This window comes from Chlamydotis macqueenii, chromosome W (assembly GCF_036417535.1).
Source record: "Chlamydotis macqueenii isolate bChlMac1 chromosome W, bChlMac1.mat, whole genome shotgun sequence".
NCBI classification, from domain to species: Eukaryota; Metazoa; Chordata; class Aves; order Otidiformes; family Otididae; genus Chlamydotis; species Chlamydotis macqueenii.
In genome coordinates, this window is record NC_141592.1 from 35,324,631 (window position 1) to 35,344,925 (window position 20,295).

At 47.4% G+C, this 20,295-nt stretch overlaps 1 protein-coding gene across 5 annotated transcripts in view; it reads right to left on the bottom strand.

Annotated features, from left to right (window-relative positions):
• LOC104480483 (SET-binding protein) overlaps positions 1 to 20,295 on the bottom strand; it is a 287,448-nt gene that overhangs the window by 207,072 nt on the left and 60,081 nt on the right. For 2 of the 5 annotated variants that reach the window (XM_086769716.1, XM_086769714.1), the window contains exon 2: positions 12,013 to 12,046. The exons of 2 other annotated variants lie outside the window; for them this stretch is intronic. In XM_086769716.1, the coding sequence (XP_086625842.1) occupies positions 12,013 to 12,046 (34 nt within the window). Of the gene's footprint in view, positions 1 to 12,012; positions 12,047 to 12,104; positions 12,145 to 20,295 lie in introns of all 5 variants that reach the window. One more of the 5 variants, XM_086769713.1, reaches the window with a different exon arrangement.

Consider the following 20,295-nt stretch of genomic DNA (forward strand, 5'->3'; position numbering starts at 1 on the left):
TAGGCAGGAGGTAAAAATTCAAATGTTGATACTCGAGCAAACTGAAATGAATCAGCAAAGTTAGGAACTGGAACTTTGGCACGGCAAGAATGAAAGCTTTTCTTTGCTGCATACTGAGTCTGCAGAGACTAAATGGAAACTGTGCTCTACTGCCTTTTTCGTTATCGGGTAAATGACAGCTGATACAGAAGGACAATTTGCTGCTATTGCTGGAGATGGAGTGAAGGAGGGAAGTGAGAGAGGAAGAGAAGTGCACTGTACAATAGGGAACAGCTGAGAAAAATGCTTTAGTGGTAAATGAGACTCCCCAGTATGAGATACGATCTTTACTGAAGCTATACTGTGAGCACTCTTTCCATAGCAGCAAATATAATACTGGGGGAAGAAAATTCTAACACTCATTAGACAATTAAACAGCAACTACATTATTTAAGGGAAAGATCTAAATTCATTTACTTTCAGTCTTAAATCTCACAGATATAAACATATATGTATGTAAATATGTCCACACATAGATGCAAAATTTATTTTCAATAGCTATACGGCCCGAACTATTGGAATAACTAGAATCTGTTATCATGATCGCTAATGGATTTCTCCTGCACCAGTCTCTGAGATTACGAAGTTGTGCTACTCCTGTTATTAGGCAAGAGAATTTAGTTAGAAACAAGCTCCAGGGTGACCCAGCAAGGCTGCAGATTAACAGAGTTCAAACATGATTTTCAGTGGTCCAGACTTGATTTAAGCAGGGGACATAACCTTGGGTAGATAAGGAAAAGTGAAAAAGAGTATGAAACAAATAATCTCATTAATACCACAGAAGAAAGGGCCCTTGTTCAACTGAGATGCTACTGTACCAAGTCTTGAAGAAATGCAGGTCAAAAGACTTGGAGGAGCTGAAAACTAGAAATAGAATTTACTTCTAATGCCCGGTTACTAAGTGTGACTTCTCTAACACCCAGATGGTGTGCACATGGGATCAGAGACTACTGCTGTTGAAACTCGAGTAATGGCAATATTGACATGCTCTTTTTCAACCACTGATCATTTCTGGAATAGTCATACCTGTCCATGGGGCCAGTGACTTGCTCTTTTGGCAATTAAATGTTAATGAATTGCCAATAACAGTATGTGGATGGAACAAAATCCAAGAACCTTCATGTAATCCTACACACTTAAAAAAAAAACAACCCCACCCCCAAAAAAAGCAAGACAAATGGATGATTCACTCTCCCAGAAAACTCATCCACAAGCCTACTTCCTCATCACCTGAAAGCACTAGCAAAGAAAAGAAAACCTAAATGTATATCTAGCAGTACTTTACTTGGACCTGAGATTGTGTCTATTAACAACACAACACATGAAGGCAAAGCCTTCACCTCCATTGATGTCATAGAATCATAGAATCATAGAATGGTTAGGGTTGGAAGGGACCTTCAAAGGTCATCTAGTCCAACCCCCCTGCAAGAAGCAGGGACATCTCCAACCAGATCAGGTTGCTCAGAGCCTCATCCAGCCTGGCCTTGAACGTTTCCAGGGATGGGGCATCCACCACCTTTCTGGGCAACCTGGTCCAGTGTTCCACCACCCACATTGTAAAAAATTTCTTCCTAATATCCAATCTAAATCTACCCCCCTCTATTTTAAAACCATTACCCCTAGTCCTGTCACAACAGGCCCTACTGAACAGCCTCTCCCCATCTTTCCTGTAGGCCCCCTTGAGGTACTGGAAGACCGCTATAAGGTCTCCCCAGAGCCTCCTCTTCTCCAGGCTGAACAGCCCCAACTCTCTCAGCCTGTCCTCATAGGAGAGGTGCTCCAGCCCTCTGATCATCTTCGTGGCCCTCCTCTGGACCCTCTCCAACTGGTCCATGTCCTTCTTATGTTGGGGGCTCCAGAAGTGGACACAGTACTCCAGGTGGGGTCTCACCAGGGCAGAGTAGAGGGGGAGAATCACCTCCTTCGACCTGCTGGCCACACTCCTCTTGATGCAGCCCAGGATGCGGTTGGCTCATGTTGAGCTTCTCATCTACCAGCACTCCCAAGTCCTTCTCCTCAGGCCTGCTCTCCATCCATTCCCCGCCCAGCCTGTATTTGTGCCTGGGATTGCCACGACCCACATGAAAGACCTTGCACTGGGCCTGGTTGAACTTCATGAGGTTGGCACGGGCCCACCTCTCCAGCCTCTCAAGGTGGCATCCCTCCCTTCCAGAGTGTCGATGGCACCACACAGCTTGGTGTTATCAGGAAACTGGCTGAGGGTGCGCTCTATCCCACTGTCCATGTCACTGACAAAGATGTTGAACAGGGCCGGGCCCAACACGGACCCCTGAGGGACGCTACTCGTCACCAGTCTCCACATGGACATTGAGCCGTTGACCACCACTCTCTGAGTGCGGCCATCCAGCCAACTCCTTATCCACCGAGTGGTCCATCCATCGAACCCATGCCTCTCTAGTTTAGAGAGAAGGATGTCGTGTGGGACAGTGTCAAATGCCTTGCACAAGTCCAGGTAGATGATGTCCGTTGCTCGTCCCTTGTCCACCGATGCCGTCACCCCATCATAGAAGGCCACCAAATTGGTCAGGCACCATCTGCCCTTGGTGAAGCCATGTTGGCTGTCACCAACCACCTCCTTGCTCTCCATGTGCCTTAGCATGGTTTCCAGGAGAATCTGCTCCATGACCTTGCCAGGCACAGAGGTGAGGCTGACCGGCCTGTAGTTGCCCGGGCCTTCCTTGTTCCCCTTTTTAAAAATGGGTGTTATGTTCCCCCTCTTCCAGTCATCGGGGACCTCACCAGACCGCCACGACTTCTCAAATACAATGGCCAGTGGCTTGGCAACTTCATCCGCCAGTTCCCTCAGGACCCGTGGATGCATCTCATCAGGTCCCATGGACTTGTGCACCTTTAAGTTCCTCAGATGATCCTGAACCTGCTCTTCAAGTACAGTGGGTGGTTCTTCATCCTCCCAGTCCCTGCTTGTGCCTTCCACAGCTTGGGTGGTGGGACAAGAGCCCTTATCGGTGAAGACTGAGGCAAAAAAGTCATTGAGTACCTCAGCCTTCTCCATGTCCCGGGTAACCAGGACACCAGTTCCCTTCCGGAGGGGGCCTACATTTTCCTTGGACTTTCTTTTGTCCCCTACATACCTATAGAAGCTTTTCTTGTTGCTTTTTATATCCCTGGCCAGATTCAATTCTGTCAGGGCTTTAGCCTGCCTCACCTGATCCCTGGACACTTGCACAGCCTCTCTGTAATCCTCCCAGGCTACCCGTCCTCCTTTCCACCCTCTATAGGCTTTCCTCTTCACATTCAGTTGGTCCAGGAGCTCCTTGCTCATCCACGCCGGCCTCCTGGCCTTTTTGCCTGACTTGCTCTTCATCGGGATGCACCTCTGCTGAGCTTGGAGGAGGTGCTCCTTGAATATCAACCAACTTTCCTGGGCCCCTCTTCCCTCCAGGGCCGCCTCCCATGGCACTTTGCCCATCAGATCCCTGTACAGGCCGAAGTCGGCCCTCCTGAAGTCCAGGGCAGAGAGCTTGCTGCCTAGCTTCCTCACTGCCCCGTGGATCTTGAACTCCACCGTGTCGTGGTCACTGCAGCCAAGGCTGTCCTTTAGTTTCACATCCCCCACCAGCCCCTCCCTGTTGGTGAGGACACGGTTGAGCATGGCACCCCTCCTTGTCGGCTCCTCTATGGCCTGCAGGAGGAAGTTGTCATCCACGCATTCCAGGAACCTCCTGGACTTTCTGTGCCCTGCCGTGTTGTCTCTCCAACAGATGTCGGGGTGCTTGAAGTCCCCCATGAGGACCAGGGCTTGTGACGGTGAGGCTGCTCCTATCTGCCTATAGAGCGCCTCGTCTGCTCTGTCTTCCTGGCCAGGCGCCCTGTAACAGACCCCCACTGTAACATCCCCTGTCCGTCACCTTCCTCTAATCCTGACCCATAAGCTCTCTGTCAGCTCCTCCTCCATCCCCAGGCGGAGCTCCACACACTCCAGCCTGTTGCTGACATAGAGAGCAACACCCCCTCCTTGTCTCCCCTGCCCGTCCTTCCTAAAAAGCCTATACCCCTCCATGCCGACGCTCCAGTCATAGGAGTCGTCCCACCACGTCTCCGTGATGCCATCAAGGTCGTAGCCCTGCTCGTGTGCACACATCTCCAGCTCTTCCTGTTTATTCCCCATGCTGCGTGCAGTTTCCTGACACTGCAACTCACTTGCTGCCTTCCCTGTACACTTGGTTTCTTTCCATGATATTGCTGTTTCTGGAAAGATGGCTGGACTGCCGCTGCTGCTCAGGAAAAGCTTGTCTTGAGGAGGAGAGGTGACTGCACCCTGGGTAGCGCCTGGCACGTGAGGCCACTTTATCTCAGAGCTTCTCATCACTTTTAAGGGCTGGTGTGTAATGGCATAACTGGAATAGTTTGGGCATTTTATAGAATCATAGAATGGTTAGAGTTGGAAGGGACCTTTAAAGGCCATCTGGTCCAATCCCCCTGCAAGGAGCAGGGACATCTTCCATTAGATCAGGTTGCTCAGAGCCCCCTCCAACCTGGCCTTGAATATTTTAAATATTAAAAGATGAAAAAGCAAGAATCATCTTCCTAAATGATAAAAAACAACACTGTTTTAGCAATGCACTGAAAATCTCCCTCCTCTGAAATGAACTTGCTGCAAGTCTGTCATGTAGGAGGGAAGTTTCAGCTCAAACACTGCGAGTTGCCACAGCCCAAACAACCAAATCAGGGACTTATCATGGGAAGGGACAGGCAACCTCAACTATAAGTGAGGTCATCAGCTCCATCTAAACACTTTCTTTGAAATATATCTGCAGGGGAATAAAAACAAGATGGCAAATGATTCAAGACTAAATACTCCCAATATATCCTGCAATACCCTTTGCACTCTCTTTTTGACTCCAGGAAAAGCCGGGAAGCTAAGTAGCAGCTCCTTTTGCATTCCCTTTTCACCTCCTCTCAAGAAGAGCGACTTTTAACCTTATTATTTATATTACCCTCACATCTGCAATTAGGCACTGCACAAACATGCGATCAGAGGGAAGTACCTGCCCCAAGGAACCCACAGATGGGCAGAGTCAGGGGAAGCATTAGACCAGGAGACAAATCATCTCGCTCCACGTCACGAAGCAGACCTAGGTGTATGGGCCAGCACTCAGCTTGGTGACACTGAACCCCTCCTGTGATGACACAGAGCAGCCACGTGCCCATCTCCGTACTGCCGGCAGCATCTGCCTGCAGTGGCAATCGCCCATCTGGCTTCCCAGGTGAGGGAGGTCAAGAATGGAGAGAGTGAGCACATCCCCTGGCCGCGTCCCTGTCTGATGGGTTGGATGCAATTAGCTGGAGTCGTTAAAGCTGCCTTCATGCCTTCCTTAAAGCCGTCACCCCTCCCATGAAGACCATCCCGTGAATGATGGACATGTCCTGCTCCATCAGGGCCTTACCAAGGCCAGTTGGCTCAACGGGGGCTCAGTAAAATAAAGACCAAATCCAACTTCAGCAGTAGCTTTAAGATTTTTATTTGTATTTTTTTGCAACTCCAGCCTTTTTTATCTCTCCTCCAATTTCCCCCCAGTATAGATGTAGGCATCTATACTGTTCTGGTCGGGCCCACAGGCTGAAAACTTTTAATCTCTCTGCAGCTAGAAAGCAGCAAGATATTTATTTTCTTCCTCTTTTCTCAGACTTAATGAAAGCTTTTAAACACAAATGGCTGGAGATTCACACCTCCCATCCAAAGTATATCTGAATTCACTAAAAGCTCTTAGGTTTCCTGTCACCCAGTGAACATAAACAAAGCGCACAGCCAACCACATCTCCCCTTGGAAACTATGAAAAAAAACAGAAAGAGCAAACACATGCGTGTGTACACATGCACGCACACACCCACCTTGCTCGCGAGTCAGTCCCAGCACTGGAATGTGTAATACAAACACAGTAGCTGTCTATACCACTAATCTAAGGAAAAGGTCAAAGAAAGGTATATATCTAACATTTGCTTTGAAATACTGTATAAGGAGAATGTGGGTTTTTTTTCCTTTTCATTGCCTTTCCCATACATGTCCATGGCCCTTTCACATTCATGCCACCAAGAAAAGCAAACAGGGTTGCCCCTGATATTAAAGATCACTTATATAGTCCTTTGAACTGGGTTGAGGTGGGTTTTTTTGAGCAATCCAGGAGGAGGGAAGGTACGATTTGTTTTGGACAGGGAGTTGCTTAAATACTAAGCAGTGAAATGTAGTTGCAGTTGCTACTTGGGAAGGATAGTGGTGATCTTGAATGAGGAAGAGACGAACCTTCTGATGTTTTGAGGTCAAAAGCAACCTAATAATGGAATTGGGTAACAGGGAAAAAAATTAGAAATCTTAAAATTGCATTCAAGGAAAAAATCTAGATTAGTGCTGTGCAGGGTAATCCTCTGTAAGGACATTGCCTCACTCTTTGAGACAGTGTTCATCACAAGCCAGGAGTATTCTCTAAAGGACACAACCCTCCAGCAATAATGCTAGAACGTGGCTTTACCCTTAATTTCTTTATGAAAGTGGAAGGAAAATAGTAATCTTTGCAATTCATATATTAATAGCAAAATGCTTAACATCTGTCGTAGTTCAGCCCTGATCAGGACCGGACTACGCAGTCTCTCTCTCACTCCCCCCACCCTCCGAGAGAATAGGGGGAGATGACATAAGAAAAACAGCTCGAGGTTTGAGATAAGGACGGGGAGAAATCCTTAAAGTTACCATCACAGGCAAAACAGACTCGACTTGGGGAAAACTATTCATTTATTACTACAAACAGCAGGAGAATGAGACAGGGAACAAGATAACCTCCCCCCACCCCTCCCTCTTCCCAAGCTTAACATTATCTCTACTAACTTCCCCCTCTCCAGTGGCACAGGGGGGAAGAGGGAATGGGGGTTATGGTCAGTTCATCACACATTGTTTTACGCCACTGCTTCATGGTCAGGGGAAGAACTCCTCACATTCCTCCCCTGCTCCGTTATAGGGTCCCACCCCTACGCCACAGTCCTTCGTGAAACTGCTCCGGCGTGGGTCATCTCTTCCACAGGGTGCAGTCTCTCCAGAACGGCTGTCCTAGCGGGCCCTCCACAGGCCACAGCCGCCTTCAGGAATCCACCTCCCCCGGTACAGGGTCCTCCATGGGCTGCAGTGGGATCTCTGCTCCTCCGTGGACCTCCATGGGCTGCAGGGGGACAACCTGCTCCACCATGGTCATCACCACAGGCTGCAGGGGAATTCTGGCCAGGAGCCATGTTACTCCTCCCCCTCCTTCTGAACTGACCTTGGCGTCTGCAGCCGTTCCTCTCAAAAGAAAAATTCTTCACAAAAGGCAGGCAGATGCCTCTCAGGTTCTCTTCACATCTCATCTCATCTCCTCTCCACTTCTTGCAGCTGGGCCGGACCAAGTCGGGCCCAGGCGGCCGCCCAGTGGAAGGCCAGAGGGTGAGGCCGGTGAGGCCTGCAAGGCCCACAAGGCTCATGCCTCCCCCTCTCTGCCCCTTCTCAGTTTCTTCACATCTTCCCCTTCTTAAATACGTTATCGCAGAGGCGTTATCAGGGAACATTCTGCTACCAATTGGCTTGGCCTTGGCCAGCAGCGGGTCCGCCCTAGGCCTGGCCAAGTCCACTGAACAAAGGGGAGCAACTTCTAGAAGCTTCTTACAGAAGCTGCCACCTTAGGCCCCCCCTCACTAAATAAAACCAGGACAATCTTAACACTGAGAAGAAAAGAGTAAATTCATAGGAATTACTCTGTGAATTTGCCTCAAAAGGATTCCTTCTCCACCCCTATTATTATTATTATTTTTTGGTGGTAGATTATTTTTCTAATAGGATTAACAGTACCCTCTTGACTTCTGTGTAGATGGCTGAGTTCACCTTGCCATAAGCTGTTTCAGCTAGAACAGAGAAAAGAGATTTCTGAAATCCTTGAAGTTTAAAAAAAAAAAAGTCTCCTGATGGGTTATTCTTCCCATAAATAGAGACATTCATATTGGCATCCCTCATGACAGAAACATTCTTGATAAAGGCTGTCCCAGATTCAACTGGTTAAACTTCAAGGAAAAGGTCTTGGAAGAACTTAATGGGCTACAAAGCTCCTGCCTTGTACCAAAAACAAAGCAGCACATTTGTGGCTCAGCACTGCCAAAAACTGCTCAGATGGACTGACTGGACCCCCCCACTCTCCCTTCATCATTTCTGCATGACAGATCTGTCCCCCTTCTTTTCACTCCTGTCCTATTGTTGAGGGGGATGCCTTTTGTGACCCAGCTATACCAGAAAAAAGGCTTCATTTCAGTGCAGAGAGAAATGTAGAAGAGTCCTTTAGGATGAAAGGTAAGATAAGAAAAGCAACTTATTCCATCAAGTTAAAGAGCAGCTCTTCCTGGGGAGGCAGGCCATTTGCATGCCATTTGGGTTCATCGGGAGAGATGCCTCTATTCTTCTCCCATCCCTGCCTCTCAGTCCATGAGTGAATGTGAGGCTGAAGAGGAGAGTCTACATTACACTCCAAACTCATTACCGCTCACCGCTCCATTGGAATAAACCTGACCACGCTTTGAAGTCTGTAAACCAACTCCTAGGTAACTGCTCAGAGTTTGTCCCCTCCCCGTGCCCCAAACAGCTTTTCATTTGATGTTCTGGTGCAGAGCTAATCTAAGAAAGGATCCGAAACTCTATTGACAGTAGTGACAGGAGTGTCTAGGTGTGACAGCTGATTGAGCCCCTCTCGCATTTCACTGACAAACAATTGCTCCAGTAAATTGAGTGAAAGTCAATACAGGCAGCTACTCCTCGGGCCCTGGGTGCATCCCCTCTCCTCCAGCCCTTCTGGGGGCCCCTCGATGCTTCCACCTCTTGCAAGACCCAGCGGAGAGCCCCATCCTTGCATGTGATGAAGAAACAGACGCGAGTCTCAAAGGCAGGGATGCAGCATTCACCCTGCTGATATAAAGCTTGGTTTATCTTACTTCTCCTCCTTCACTTCTTCACCTTTTTCCCTTCTTTTTTTTTTTTTGTTTTAATAGACGCATGTCCTGGAAAATCAAGTTTCATCCTAAATCCTCAGTCCAGGCTTATGCCGTAACAGCCAAGCAGTGTTGGAGGTGTTGGAGTGCAGTGTCTGCACAACCGGCCGACCCCAAGCAATGCCCATGTGGCAGTGTACAATGGGGATAGGAAAAGGAAATATAGCTCTGTCTCTGCTAGCTTTCTTTGGTGTAAATCAGCAATAAAAGCCAGCTGCAAGGAAGAAAATCTTGTAAAGGTAAAAGAGGTGGGAGAAGAGGCTCAAGCCCATTGCAGATGGCAACCTTGTGTTGGTAGTCAGTAACCAGGCAATTAAGTCAGTGACTTAATAGGCTTTTTCCATACTTTAATTGCGAAGCAGGGGTGTCTATGGCTCAGAGCAAGCAAATCGCAAAGCAGACTAAGCACCAGGCACGGGGAACCTGAATTTGCACAGAAAACGGTGCAGGGAGAAGGGCTCCATGGTGAGGAATATATGCAGGCTACTGTTTGCAAACAGAAATCAAATAGGTTGCCATTACCAATAATGTAGCATGAGGTTGGTGTGGTTTCTGTCTCTCAGATTTCAGTATGGTTTATTTTTATAAAGGCAGCTTCCTCGTGCAAAGTGTTGGCAAACAGGCTGCTGGCAGGGCAGTAGAGAGGGGGGAGCAGGGAGGACGGGACTTCTTGAGGAGGGCACAGGAGCCTTTCCCACCTGCTGAGATGGAGCAGCGAGCAGCGGAGATGGGGCTCCAGGAGAGAAAAGTGAAATTTCATAGAGACAAATGGTCAAGTTATTAAGTAAAATGGTGCTGAGCAGGTATCAGGTGCTGAGTGGGCAGGGGTTAAAGATGACAAGCTGAAAGATAGAGACATGCAAACAAAATAACAGGCTCTCTGCTGTATGAAGTCATATGAATGAGTAACTACTGACACCCCTACCTAAATATATTCCCCATCTCCAAACTCTTAGAGCATGTCAAGTTTGCCTCCACTTACTCTACCCAGCAAACAGCTGAAGATACAAAAGCTATGCTGTCTCACCTGCCTTAAAAGAAATCAACTTAAACATTACAACACCTCCACCTCAGCGTTACACTCTGATGCCAGGATCAACATGTAGACAAGCTGCCCGCTCCACTCCCACCACTGCTCCCTGGCAGCTCAACACCTTGGAGACAAAGCATCCTTCAAGCTTCCCTCCCTCCCAGCTCTGCGCAGACACGTGTGCTCCCAACCAAATGACCTCATCTAGACCAGATTGAGCCTTCCAAGTTGTCCTGGTTCTGGCCAGGATAGAGTTAATATTTACCTGAGCTGGGTGGAGAACTGAAGCTGGTAGCCCCTATGGCTGGGATAGTTAACTAATTAGCTAACAGCTGGGGTTAATTTACCCAAATTAGCCAAAGGGCTATTCCATCCCATCTGACATCATGCTCAGTATATAAGTGAGGAGGGTGCTGAAGGGAGGCCCTCCTAGTTGGAAGAGACTGGATGTAGAGATCTGTTGTGAGCTATTGTACTGTATTTGTGTTCCATCACTCTATTGTTTTCTTCTGTCATTACTGTTAAATTTACTTTTTGTTCAATCTCAACCTGCGTGTTTGGTTTTTTTTTTTCCTGGTTTTCTTTTGTTTGTCAAATCTCCTCCTATTCTCTCGGAGAGTGGGGGGAGTGAGAGAGACTGCGTAGTCTGGTCCCCGTTGGGGCTGAACTACGACAGTTATTTTGGCGCCCAACGTGGGGCTTGAAGGGTTGAGATAATAACAGATCTGACTTTTTTTTTCTTTTTTTTTTTTGCTTGAAACAAATTTGTTTATACGTGCTTGTTGTATTGGTTGTCAGTTATTGGTCATGATGCTGCAGTGGTTAGTTATGTTGTTGTGTTGTCTACGCTCTTATATGTACTATGTGTTCCCAGTGGTGGTGTTTATCACCTCAGGGAAAATGATGAGAATTATCCTTCTGTTATACTATGCCATATCCATCTATGACATGGTGACATCAATGGCCTTAGAGATAAATTGGTATTCCTATGTGGACAGCTTCCCGAATTCTTTCACTTCCAGGGTAGTTAAGCCACTTTTTGAGAACTTTAAAGATCTGGGGGATATTCAAGCCACTATGATGTTGTTGTTATGTATTTTGAATGTGTGCCAAGTCTTGTCTAGAGCTGCAAACCCACTTTTTGGGAATCTCCTCCCGAGATTTACCCTAAGGCAAGATACTAATACGTGGCATGGTGTGAGGGAGAACAAACTGACCTGCAATGTAGGTACTCAAACCCCAGCAACAGGCATTGCAGCTGAATCAGAGGGTGAACCTGTGCTAGTTTCAGTTGCCCCTGTATCCAAGAAGACTTGGAAGCGGAAGTCAGCTCGTTTAGTGAGGGAAGAAGAAGCCCCTTTTAGGACGGAGCAGGAGGAAGAAGAGGAAGGTTTATTTGCTACATGCCTAGGAAGAACTCGGCAGGCAGGCTCTTCCTCAGGGGAAGAACTCCTAAAGGAGACAGTGAGCACCAGATTTCTATCCCTGAGCGAGCTGCGAGACATGGGAAAAGATTTTAGCCGTCATCCTGGGGAGCACATTATCAGCTGGCTGCTGTGGTGCTGGGATAATGGGGCCAATAGCTTGGAATTAGAGGGCAGAGAAGCTAGGCAACTGGGATCCATTTCTAGAGAAGCAAGCATTAACAAAGCAGTTGGAAAAGGGACACAAGCCCTCAGCCTCTGGAGGCGACTCCTGTCAGGTGTGAAGGAGAGGTATCCTTTCAAGGAGGATATAATGTGTCATCCAGGCAAGTGGGCTACCATGGAGAAGGGTATCCAGTACCTGAGGGAATTAGCTGTGCTGGAGATTATTTATGATGACCTGGACAATGATCAGTTACCTAAGGATCCAGATGAAGTCAGGTGCACACGACAAATGTGGCGGAAGTTTGTTCGAAGTGCACCATCATCATATGCCAACTCATTGGCAGTTATGACCTGGAAAGATGGAGAGGAAGAAACAGTGGATGAACTGGCTGGCCGACTCCGGCAGTACGAGGAAAGCCTGTCTTCCTCCCTAAGGGCCTGTGTCTCGGCTGTGGAGAAACTATCCCAGGAGTTCCAGCAATTCAAAGCAGATATGTCCCATTCCCCACCGGTACGGGCCAATATTTCAGCTATTAGGAGTAAACGTTTCCCTGCTCAAGAGAGATGGTTTACGCGGCGAGGTACCCTGTGGTTTACCTTGCGTGACCAAGGAGAGGACATGAGGGAGTGGGATGGAAAGCCTACCTCTGCCCTAGAGGCGCGGGTACGTGAGTTGCGTGGAAAAACCATTGCAAATAGAAGTTCTCCCTGGAAAATTGTTGCACCAGTCTCCAATAGGGAGCGTAGAAGGAATAGCTTTAGTTCTGACCCTCTTGAAGGGACCTCTCATGCATATTTAAAAGAAATGAATAATGAATACTGTGGCCTGGATTAGAGAGGCCCTGCCTCCAGCCAGGTGGAGGAGAGGGATAACAGAGTTTATTGGACTGTGTGGATCCGATGGCCTGGCACGTCAGACCCACAAGAATACAAAGCTCTAGTGGATACTGGTGCACAATGTACCTTGATGCCATCAAGATATAATGGGGCAGAACCCATTTGTATTTCTGGAGTGACAGGAGGATCCCAACAGCTATCTGTATTGGAGGCTGAAGTGAGCCTGACAGGGAATGAGTGGCAAAAGCACCCCATAGTGACTGGCCTAGATGCTCCATGCATTCTTGGTATAGATTACCTCAGAAGGGGATATTTCAAGGACCCAAAAGGGTATCGGTGGGCTTTTGGTGTAGGTGCTTTAGAGATGGAGGAAATTATACAGTTGTCCACCTTGCCTGGTCTGTCAGAGGATCCTTCTGTTGTGGGGTTGCTGAAGGTTGAAGAACAACAGGTGCCAATTGCTACCACAACTGTGCACCGGCGGCAGTATCGCACCAACCGAGACTCCCTGATCCCCATCCATAAGCTGATTCATCAGCTGGAGAGCCAGGGAGTGATCAGCAAGTCCCACTCACCTTTTAACAGTCCCATATGGCCAGTGAGAAAATCAAGTGGAGAGTGGAGGTTAACAGTGGACTATCGTGGCCTGAATGAGGTAACACCACCACTCAGTGCTGCTGTGCCAGACATGTTAGAACTTCAGTATGAACTGGAATCCAAGGCAGCCAAGTGGTATGCCACCATTGATATTGCCAACGCGTTCTTTTCAATCCCATTGGCACCAGAATGCAGGCCGCAGTTTGCTTTCACTTGGAGGGGCGTCCAGTACACTTGGAATCGACTGCCCCAGGGGTGGAAACACAGCCCCACCATCTGCCATGGGCTGATCCAGACTGCACTGGAAAAGGGTGGTGCTCCAGAGCACCTGCAGTACATTGATGACATCATCGTATGGGGCAACACAGCAGCAGAAGCTTTTCAAAAAGGGGAGAAAATAATTAAAATCCTCCTGAAAGCTGGGCTTGCCATAAAACGATGTAAGGTGAAAGGACCTGCAAGAGAGATACAGTTTTTGGGGATAAAATGGCAAGATGGGCATCGTCAGATTCCAATAGATATAGTCAACAAAATAACAGCTATGGCTGCACCGACTGACAAAAAGGAAACGCAAGCTTTCCTGGGCGTTGTGGGTTTCTGGAGGATGCATATTCCAAATTATAGTATGATTGTAAGCCCTCTGTATAAAGTCACCCGAAAGAAGAATGATTTTAAATGGGGCCCTGAACAACAGCAGGCTTTTGAACAAATTAAACAAGAAATTGTTCACGCGGTGGCTCTCGGGCCAGTCCGGACAGGGCAAGAGGTAAGAAATGTGCTCTACACCGCAGCTGGGGAGAATGGCCCTACCTGGAGTCTCTGGCAGAAAGCACCAGGGGAAACTCGTGGTCGACCCCTTGGGTTTTGGAGCCGGGGATATAAAGGATCTGAGGCCTGCTATACTCCAACCGAAAAAGAAATCCTGTCAGCATACGAAGGAGTTCGAGCTGCTTCAGAAGTGATTGGTACTGAAGCACAGCTCATCCTGGCACCCCGACTGCCAGTGCTGGGCTGGATGTTCAAAGGAAGGGTCCCCTCTGCGCATCATGCAACGGATGCTACATGGAGCAAGTGGGTTGCACTACTTACACAGCGGGCCCGAATAGGAAACCCCAATCGCCCAGGCATATTAGAAGTAATTACAGACTGGCCAGAAGGCAAAGATTTTGGAAAGCCACCGGAGGAAGAGGTAACGCGTGCTGAAGAGGCCCCACCATATAACAACCTCCCAGAAAATGAGAAGCGGTATGCCCTATTTACTGATGGGTCCTGTCGTATTGTAGGAAAACATCGGAAGTGGAAAGCTGCTGTGTGGAGTCCTACACGACGAGTTGCAGAAGCTGCTGAAGGCCAAGGTGAATCGAGTCAGTTTGCGGAGGTGAAGGCCATCCAGCTGGCTTTAAACATTGCTGAACGGGAAAAATGGCCTGTGCTCTATCTCTACACTGATTCATGGATGGTGGCAAACGCTCTGTGGGGATGGTTAAAGCAATGGAAGCAGAGCAACTGGCAGCGTCGGGGCAAACCTATCTGGGCTGCCACTCTGTGGCAAGATATTGCTGCCCGGTTAGAGCATCTGGTTGTAAAAGTACGTCACGTAGATGCCCACGTACCCAAGAGTCGGGCCACTGAAGAACATAGAAACAACCAGCAAGTGGATCAAGCTGCTAAAATTGAAGTGGCTCAGGTGGATCTGGACTGGCAGCATAAGGGTGAACTATTTTTAGCTCGGTGGGCCCATGATACCTCAGGCCATCAGGGGAGAGATGCAACATACAAATGGGCTCGTGATCGAGGGGTGGATTTAACCATGGACACTATTGCACAGGTTATCCTTGAATGTGAAATATGTGCTGCAATCAAACAAGCCAAGCGGTTAAAGCCTCTGTGGTGTGGAGGACGATGGCTGAAGTATAAATATGGAGAGGCCTGGCAAATTGACTACATTACACTCCCACAAACTCGCCAAGGCAAGCGCTATGTACTTACAATGGTGGAAGCAACCACTGGATGGCTGGAAACATATCCTGTACCCCATGCCACTGCCCGAAACACCATCCTGGGCCTTGAGAAACAAGTCTTATGGCGACATGGCACTCCAGAAAGAATTGAGTCAGACAATGGTACCCACTTCCGAAACAATCTCATAGATACCTGGGCCAGAGAGCATGGCATCGAGTGGGTATACCACATCCCCTATCACGCACCAGCCTCTGGAAAAATTGAACGGTACAATGGACTGCTGAAAACAACTCTGAAAGCAATGGGTGGTAGAACCTTCAAAAATTGGGATAAACATTTAGCAAAAGCCACTTGGCTAGTCAACACTCGGGGGTCCACCAATCGAGCTGGCCCTGCCCAATCTGAACTTCTACATACTGTAGAAGGGGATAAAGTCCCTGTGGTGCATGTAAGGAATATACCGGGGAAGACAGTCTGGGTTATTCCTCCCCTGGGCAAAGGCAAACCCATGCATGGGATTGCTTTTGCTCAAGGACCTGGGTGTACTTGGTGGGTAATGCAGGAGGATGGGAAAGTCCGATGTGTACCTCAAGGAGATCTAATTTTAGGTGAAAAGAGCCAATAATTTGAAGTGCTTGATGTCGGTTACTATACAGTACTGTATGTCATTATCTAGCTATTATGTGTCCCTCCTTGCTTCTTCCTGCTCCACGCCCTGAGATACTTATGTTGTGTCAAAAGTATTATAGTAAAATCGTTTATACCAACAAAGAATGAACTTTAATAAAATAGGAAAAATTGCAGCAGTGATGCAACCAGAACTGGCTCTTGCTACTAGCACCTGCCAACAGATCTTCAGTCTCCGGACTATGAACTTGCTAAGTCACTTGCACCAGACAGACTACCTGAGGAAACACTGTGTCATCTGTCCTATGCTGAGAGCCTGTTATGACAGATGGAGCCCAAAGTTATGGACTGGATAAACTCAACAGACCTTTTGAAAGGAGGGACCATGGACTAAGAGAGTTACATCTGTGTGTCTGCATACAAGTAGATAAAAGGAAGAAAAATTTGATGATTAATTGGAAAGTGTAGGATCTGGGCATGATGTAGATGGTATGGAATAAGGGGTGGATAATGTCCTGGTTCTGGCCAGGATAGAGTTAATATTTACCTGAGCTGGGTGGAGAACTGAAGCTGGTAGCCCCTATGGCTGGGATAGTTAACTAATTAGCTAACAGCTGGGGTTAATTTACCCAAATTAGCCAAAGGGCTATTCCATCCCATCTGACATCATGCTCAGTATATAAGTGAGGAGGGTGCTGAAGGGAGGCTCTCCTAGTTGGAAGAGACTGGATGTAGAGATCTGTTGTGAGCTATTATACTGTATTTGTGTTCCATCACTCTATTGTTTTCTTCTGTCATTACTGTTAAATTTACTTTTTGTTCAATCTCAACCCGCGTGTTTGGTTTTTTTTTTTTCCTGGTTTTCTTTTGTTTGTCAAATCTCCTCCTATTCTCTCGGAGAGTCGGGGGAGTGAGAGAGAGACTGCGTAGTCTGGTCCCCGTTGGGGCTGAACTACGACACAAGTCAAAATAAATACGGCACATTGGAACTGGCAGCAATTTTCAAAGGTTTAATTTGGGTACCTCTTAATTTTCACTCAGCACTTTTTTCATTTTGTCTGCTACAAAATGGGACCATTTTATATTCCCAGCTCCAAAATATATTTCATGAACCTCCAGAAAAGCTGCTTCCCATGCAGATAATATTTTGGTTCCAAAGTTAACTGGTTAAAATGCATATTAATAGATTGAGTGTGGAAAAAAAAAAGGAAAAAAAAAAAGTAGGTGAGAAATACTGGTGGAAGAAAAATAGCAGCAATGTTTGGAATGGCTCAGCAGCCAAGACAGCAAACCTGGTCTTTTTATAGGGACCACCCAAGTGAACAAGACCTTAAGCTCTACTCACGTGTTCTATGCTCACTGCAGTGTAATTCAAAGTCCAGAGGGGAGTTAGAAAAAGTAATAGTGGGGTTTAATAAGGGCTTAGCAGATGAGAGAAAGTATGGGGTTCCCATCAAAGTTCATTCCCAAACTTGCCAGCAGAATATCATGTGATGTCAAGCCTGGTTCTATAAACACAGGAGCAGGGAGACAGTGCTGCTAGAACAAGCTGTCACTGCCAGGACTTGCCGGAAGTCAACCACTGTTCATCAGCTTCTCCTGAACATAATGTTGTGGGATTTTTCTGGAGGTGAGTAATACCACCTTCTCTAAAAACATTCCTCACTTCCAAACAAAAAAAAAAAAAAATCCAGCAAACCCAAAAATCTCTTCTGAAGGCCACTTAACAGAACACTATATGAGCTTGTGGTATTTTCTCCAAAAAGTAGCCTATACAGGAATCCTTCTTTATTTTAAAGTCATTAGTTAATTCAACACCAGTCCTTTATGTGTTACGAATAGTTCAGTTGGGTTGGCTCAGTCAGCTCTAAGGTTCATTTCCAGGTCATAATTAAAAATATCGTTAGGGAGTAAATTCTTGTTCTGGTTTTGTTCAGTGAGGGGGGCCTAAGGTGGTAGCTTCTCTAAGAAGCTGCTAGAAGTCGCTCCCCTTTGTTCAGTGGACTCGGTCAGGCCTAGGGCGGACCCACTGCTGGCCAAGGCCAAGCCAATTGGTAGCAGAATGTTCCGTGATAATGCCTCTGCCATAACGTATTTAAGAAGGGGAAAACAGGAAAAAAAAATAGAGAAGATGTGAAGCAGCTGAGCAGGGGCAGAGAGGGGGAGCCACGAGCCTTGTGGGCCTTGCAGGCCTCACCCTCTGGCCTCCTGCTGGGCGGCGGCCTGGGCCTGACTAAGCCCAGCCCGGCTGCAAGAAGTGGAGAGGAGATGAGATGTGAAGAGAACCTGAGAGGCGTCTGCCTGTCTGTTGTGAAGAATTTTTCTTGGGAGAGGAACGGCTGCAGACGCCAAGGTCAGTTCAGAAGGAGGGGGAGGAGTAATGCGGCTCCTGGCCAGAATTCCCCTGCAGCCTGTGGTGAAGACCATGGTGGAGCAGGTTGTCCCCCTGCAGCCCATGGAGGTCCACAGAGGGGCAGAGATCCACCTGCAGCCCGGGGAGGACCCCACGTCGGGGCAGGCGGATTCCTGAAGGAGGCTGTGGCCCGTGGAGGGCCCGCTGGGACAGCTGTTCTAGAGGGACTGCACCCCGTGGAAGAGATGACCCACACCAGAGCAGTTTCACGAAGGACTGTGGCCCGTGGGTGGGACCCCACAATGGAGCAGGGGAGGAATGCGAGGAGTTCTTCCCCCGATGACGCAGCAGCGGTGTAAAACAACCTGTGATGAACTGACCATAACCCCTATTCCCTCTTCCCCCCTGTGCTGCTTATAGTGGGGGAAGGTGGTAGAGATAATGCTAAGCCTGGGAAGAGGGAGGGGTGGGGGGAGGTTATCTTGTTCCCTGTCTCATTCTCCTGCTGTTTTTTTAGTAATAAATGAATAGTTTTCCCCAAGTCGAGTCTGTTTTGCCCGTGACGGAAACTTTTAGGATTTCTCCCTGTCCTTATCTCAAACCTTGAGCCTTTTTCCTATCTCCCCCTATTTTCTCGAAGGGTGAGGGGAGTGAGAGAGAGACTGCGTAGTCTGGCCTCGACTGAGGCTGAACTACAACAATTGTATTTATGATGCTGTAAGTGCCAAGATAAGACATACTAAGAAGTAATAAAGGAAAGAAGAGAAGTTTGAAAAGCCACCTAAAATAGGAGAAGTGAATAAAGATACAATAGGTCAGACAACAATGGCAAAGCTGAGTTCTTAGATTACCACCTGGACTGCTTTCTCCAGTCTAGCTGAAACAAGCAAAAGCCTATCATTAGTTTTAAAGATGGCATCTCCAAGGACAGAACAATCGCCATGTGCAGGATTGGCTGCATCAGTATCCTTTCTCTCTAGGATTACACTGTTTGTATCCTAGTCTCTAGGAAAAACGATGATTGATGTATAACAGCAGAGGAGGGAGGAGGGGGCAAACAGGAGGGGGAAAAGACAGCAAAATCTGGTGCCCAACATGAAACATTGTCCTGGTTTCAGCAGGGATGGAGTTAATTTTCCTCTCAGTAGCTGGTGTGTTTTGGATTTTATATGTGAAAAATGTTGATAAAAACACTCTGATGATACGAGCTGTTGTTAATGAGACCAAGGAGACTGTTTGGCTTTCCAAGTCTCGTTAAGGTCTCATTAACGTGCAGATGTGGGAAGCTGGGAGAAAGACAGACAGAATAATTGACCCAAACTGGCCAGAGAGTATTCCAGGCCATCAACGTCATGCTCAGTATATAAGTGGGGGTTGCCCATGGGAGGGGGCATCCATTCTGTTCTGGCACCCATTTGGGCACCCTTAGCATCCTTTTCTTCTCTCTTGCTTGCTGGCATCGTTCCCTCTCCCTTGCTAGCTTGCTCTCCCCCCTTTGCTTGCTGCTCGGTGTCGTTCCTGTGATCGCTGCTCAGGACGGGCTGCGTCGGTCATTCGGACATTGGGTGGTGAGAAATTGCACATTGTTCATTTTGTATATTGTGTATATATTAATATCCTTACATCCTGTTAGCTTTGTGTTTTTAGTATTTTTAGTAAACTGGTTTTATCTCAACCCACGAGTTTTCCTTTCTTCCCGATTTCTCTCCCCCGTCCCACTGGGTAGGAGGAGGGTGAGTGAGAAACTGTGTGATAATCCAGGCTAAACCACCACAAACATTTAAGCTCAAAACTTCTGTAGGGAAATGATCCTACCCTGCAGCATTGTTATTTTTTTGCCACAGAATTAAAAAGAAGGACTTTTTCTGGTGTCACTACAGGCCACAGAGGATAAATCCAAATGACAGGTCTTAAGTTATGAATATGGGGAACTAGAGATGAGAGGTAAAGCAGCTTATAATGACTCTCCCATTTGCTCTTTGGAATACAAGCTTCAGTATTGATTTTTAAATGCCCTGTCTTCATCCCAGCAGCTTCTCGAAAATGAAGCTTGAGAGTTTCTTCACCTTGTAGCCTCTTCAGCATGATTAGATAATGATAAAAAGAGAATATAAAAGCTTTTGCAGGCTGTTATTCATCAGGAATCATTCCCTTGTTTTCTAAGTACAACCACTGACCTCTAGGGAGGATGTTGAGAGAGATATTGCAATTGACTTCCTTACAA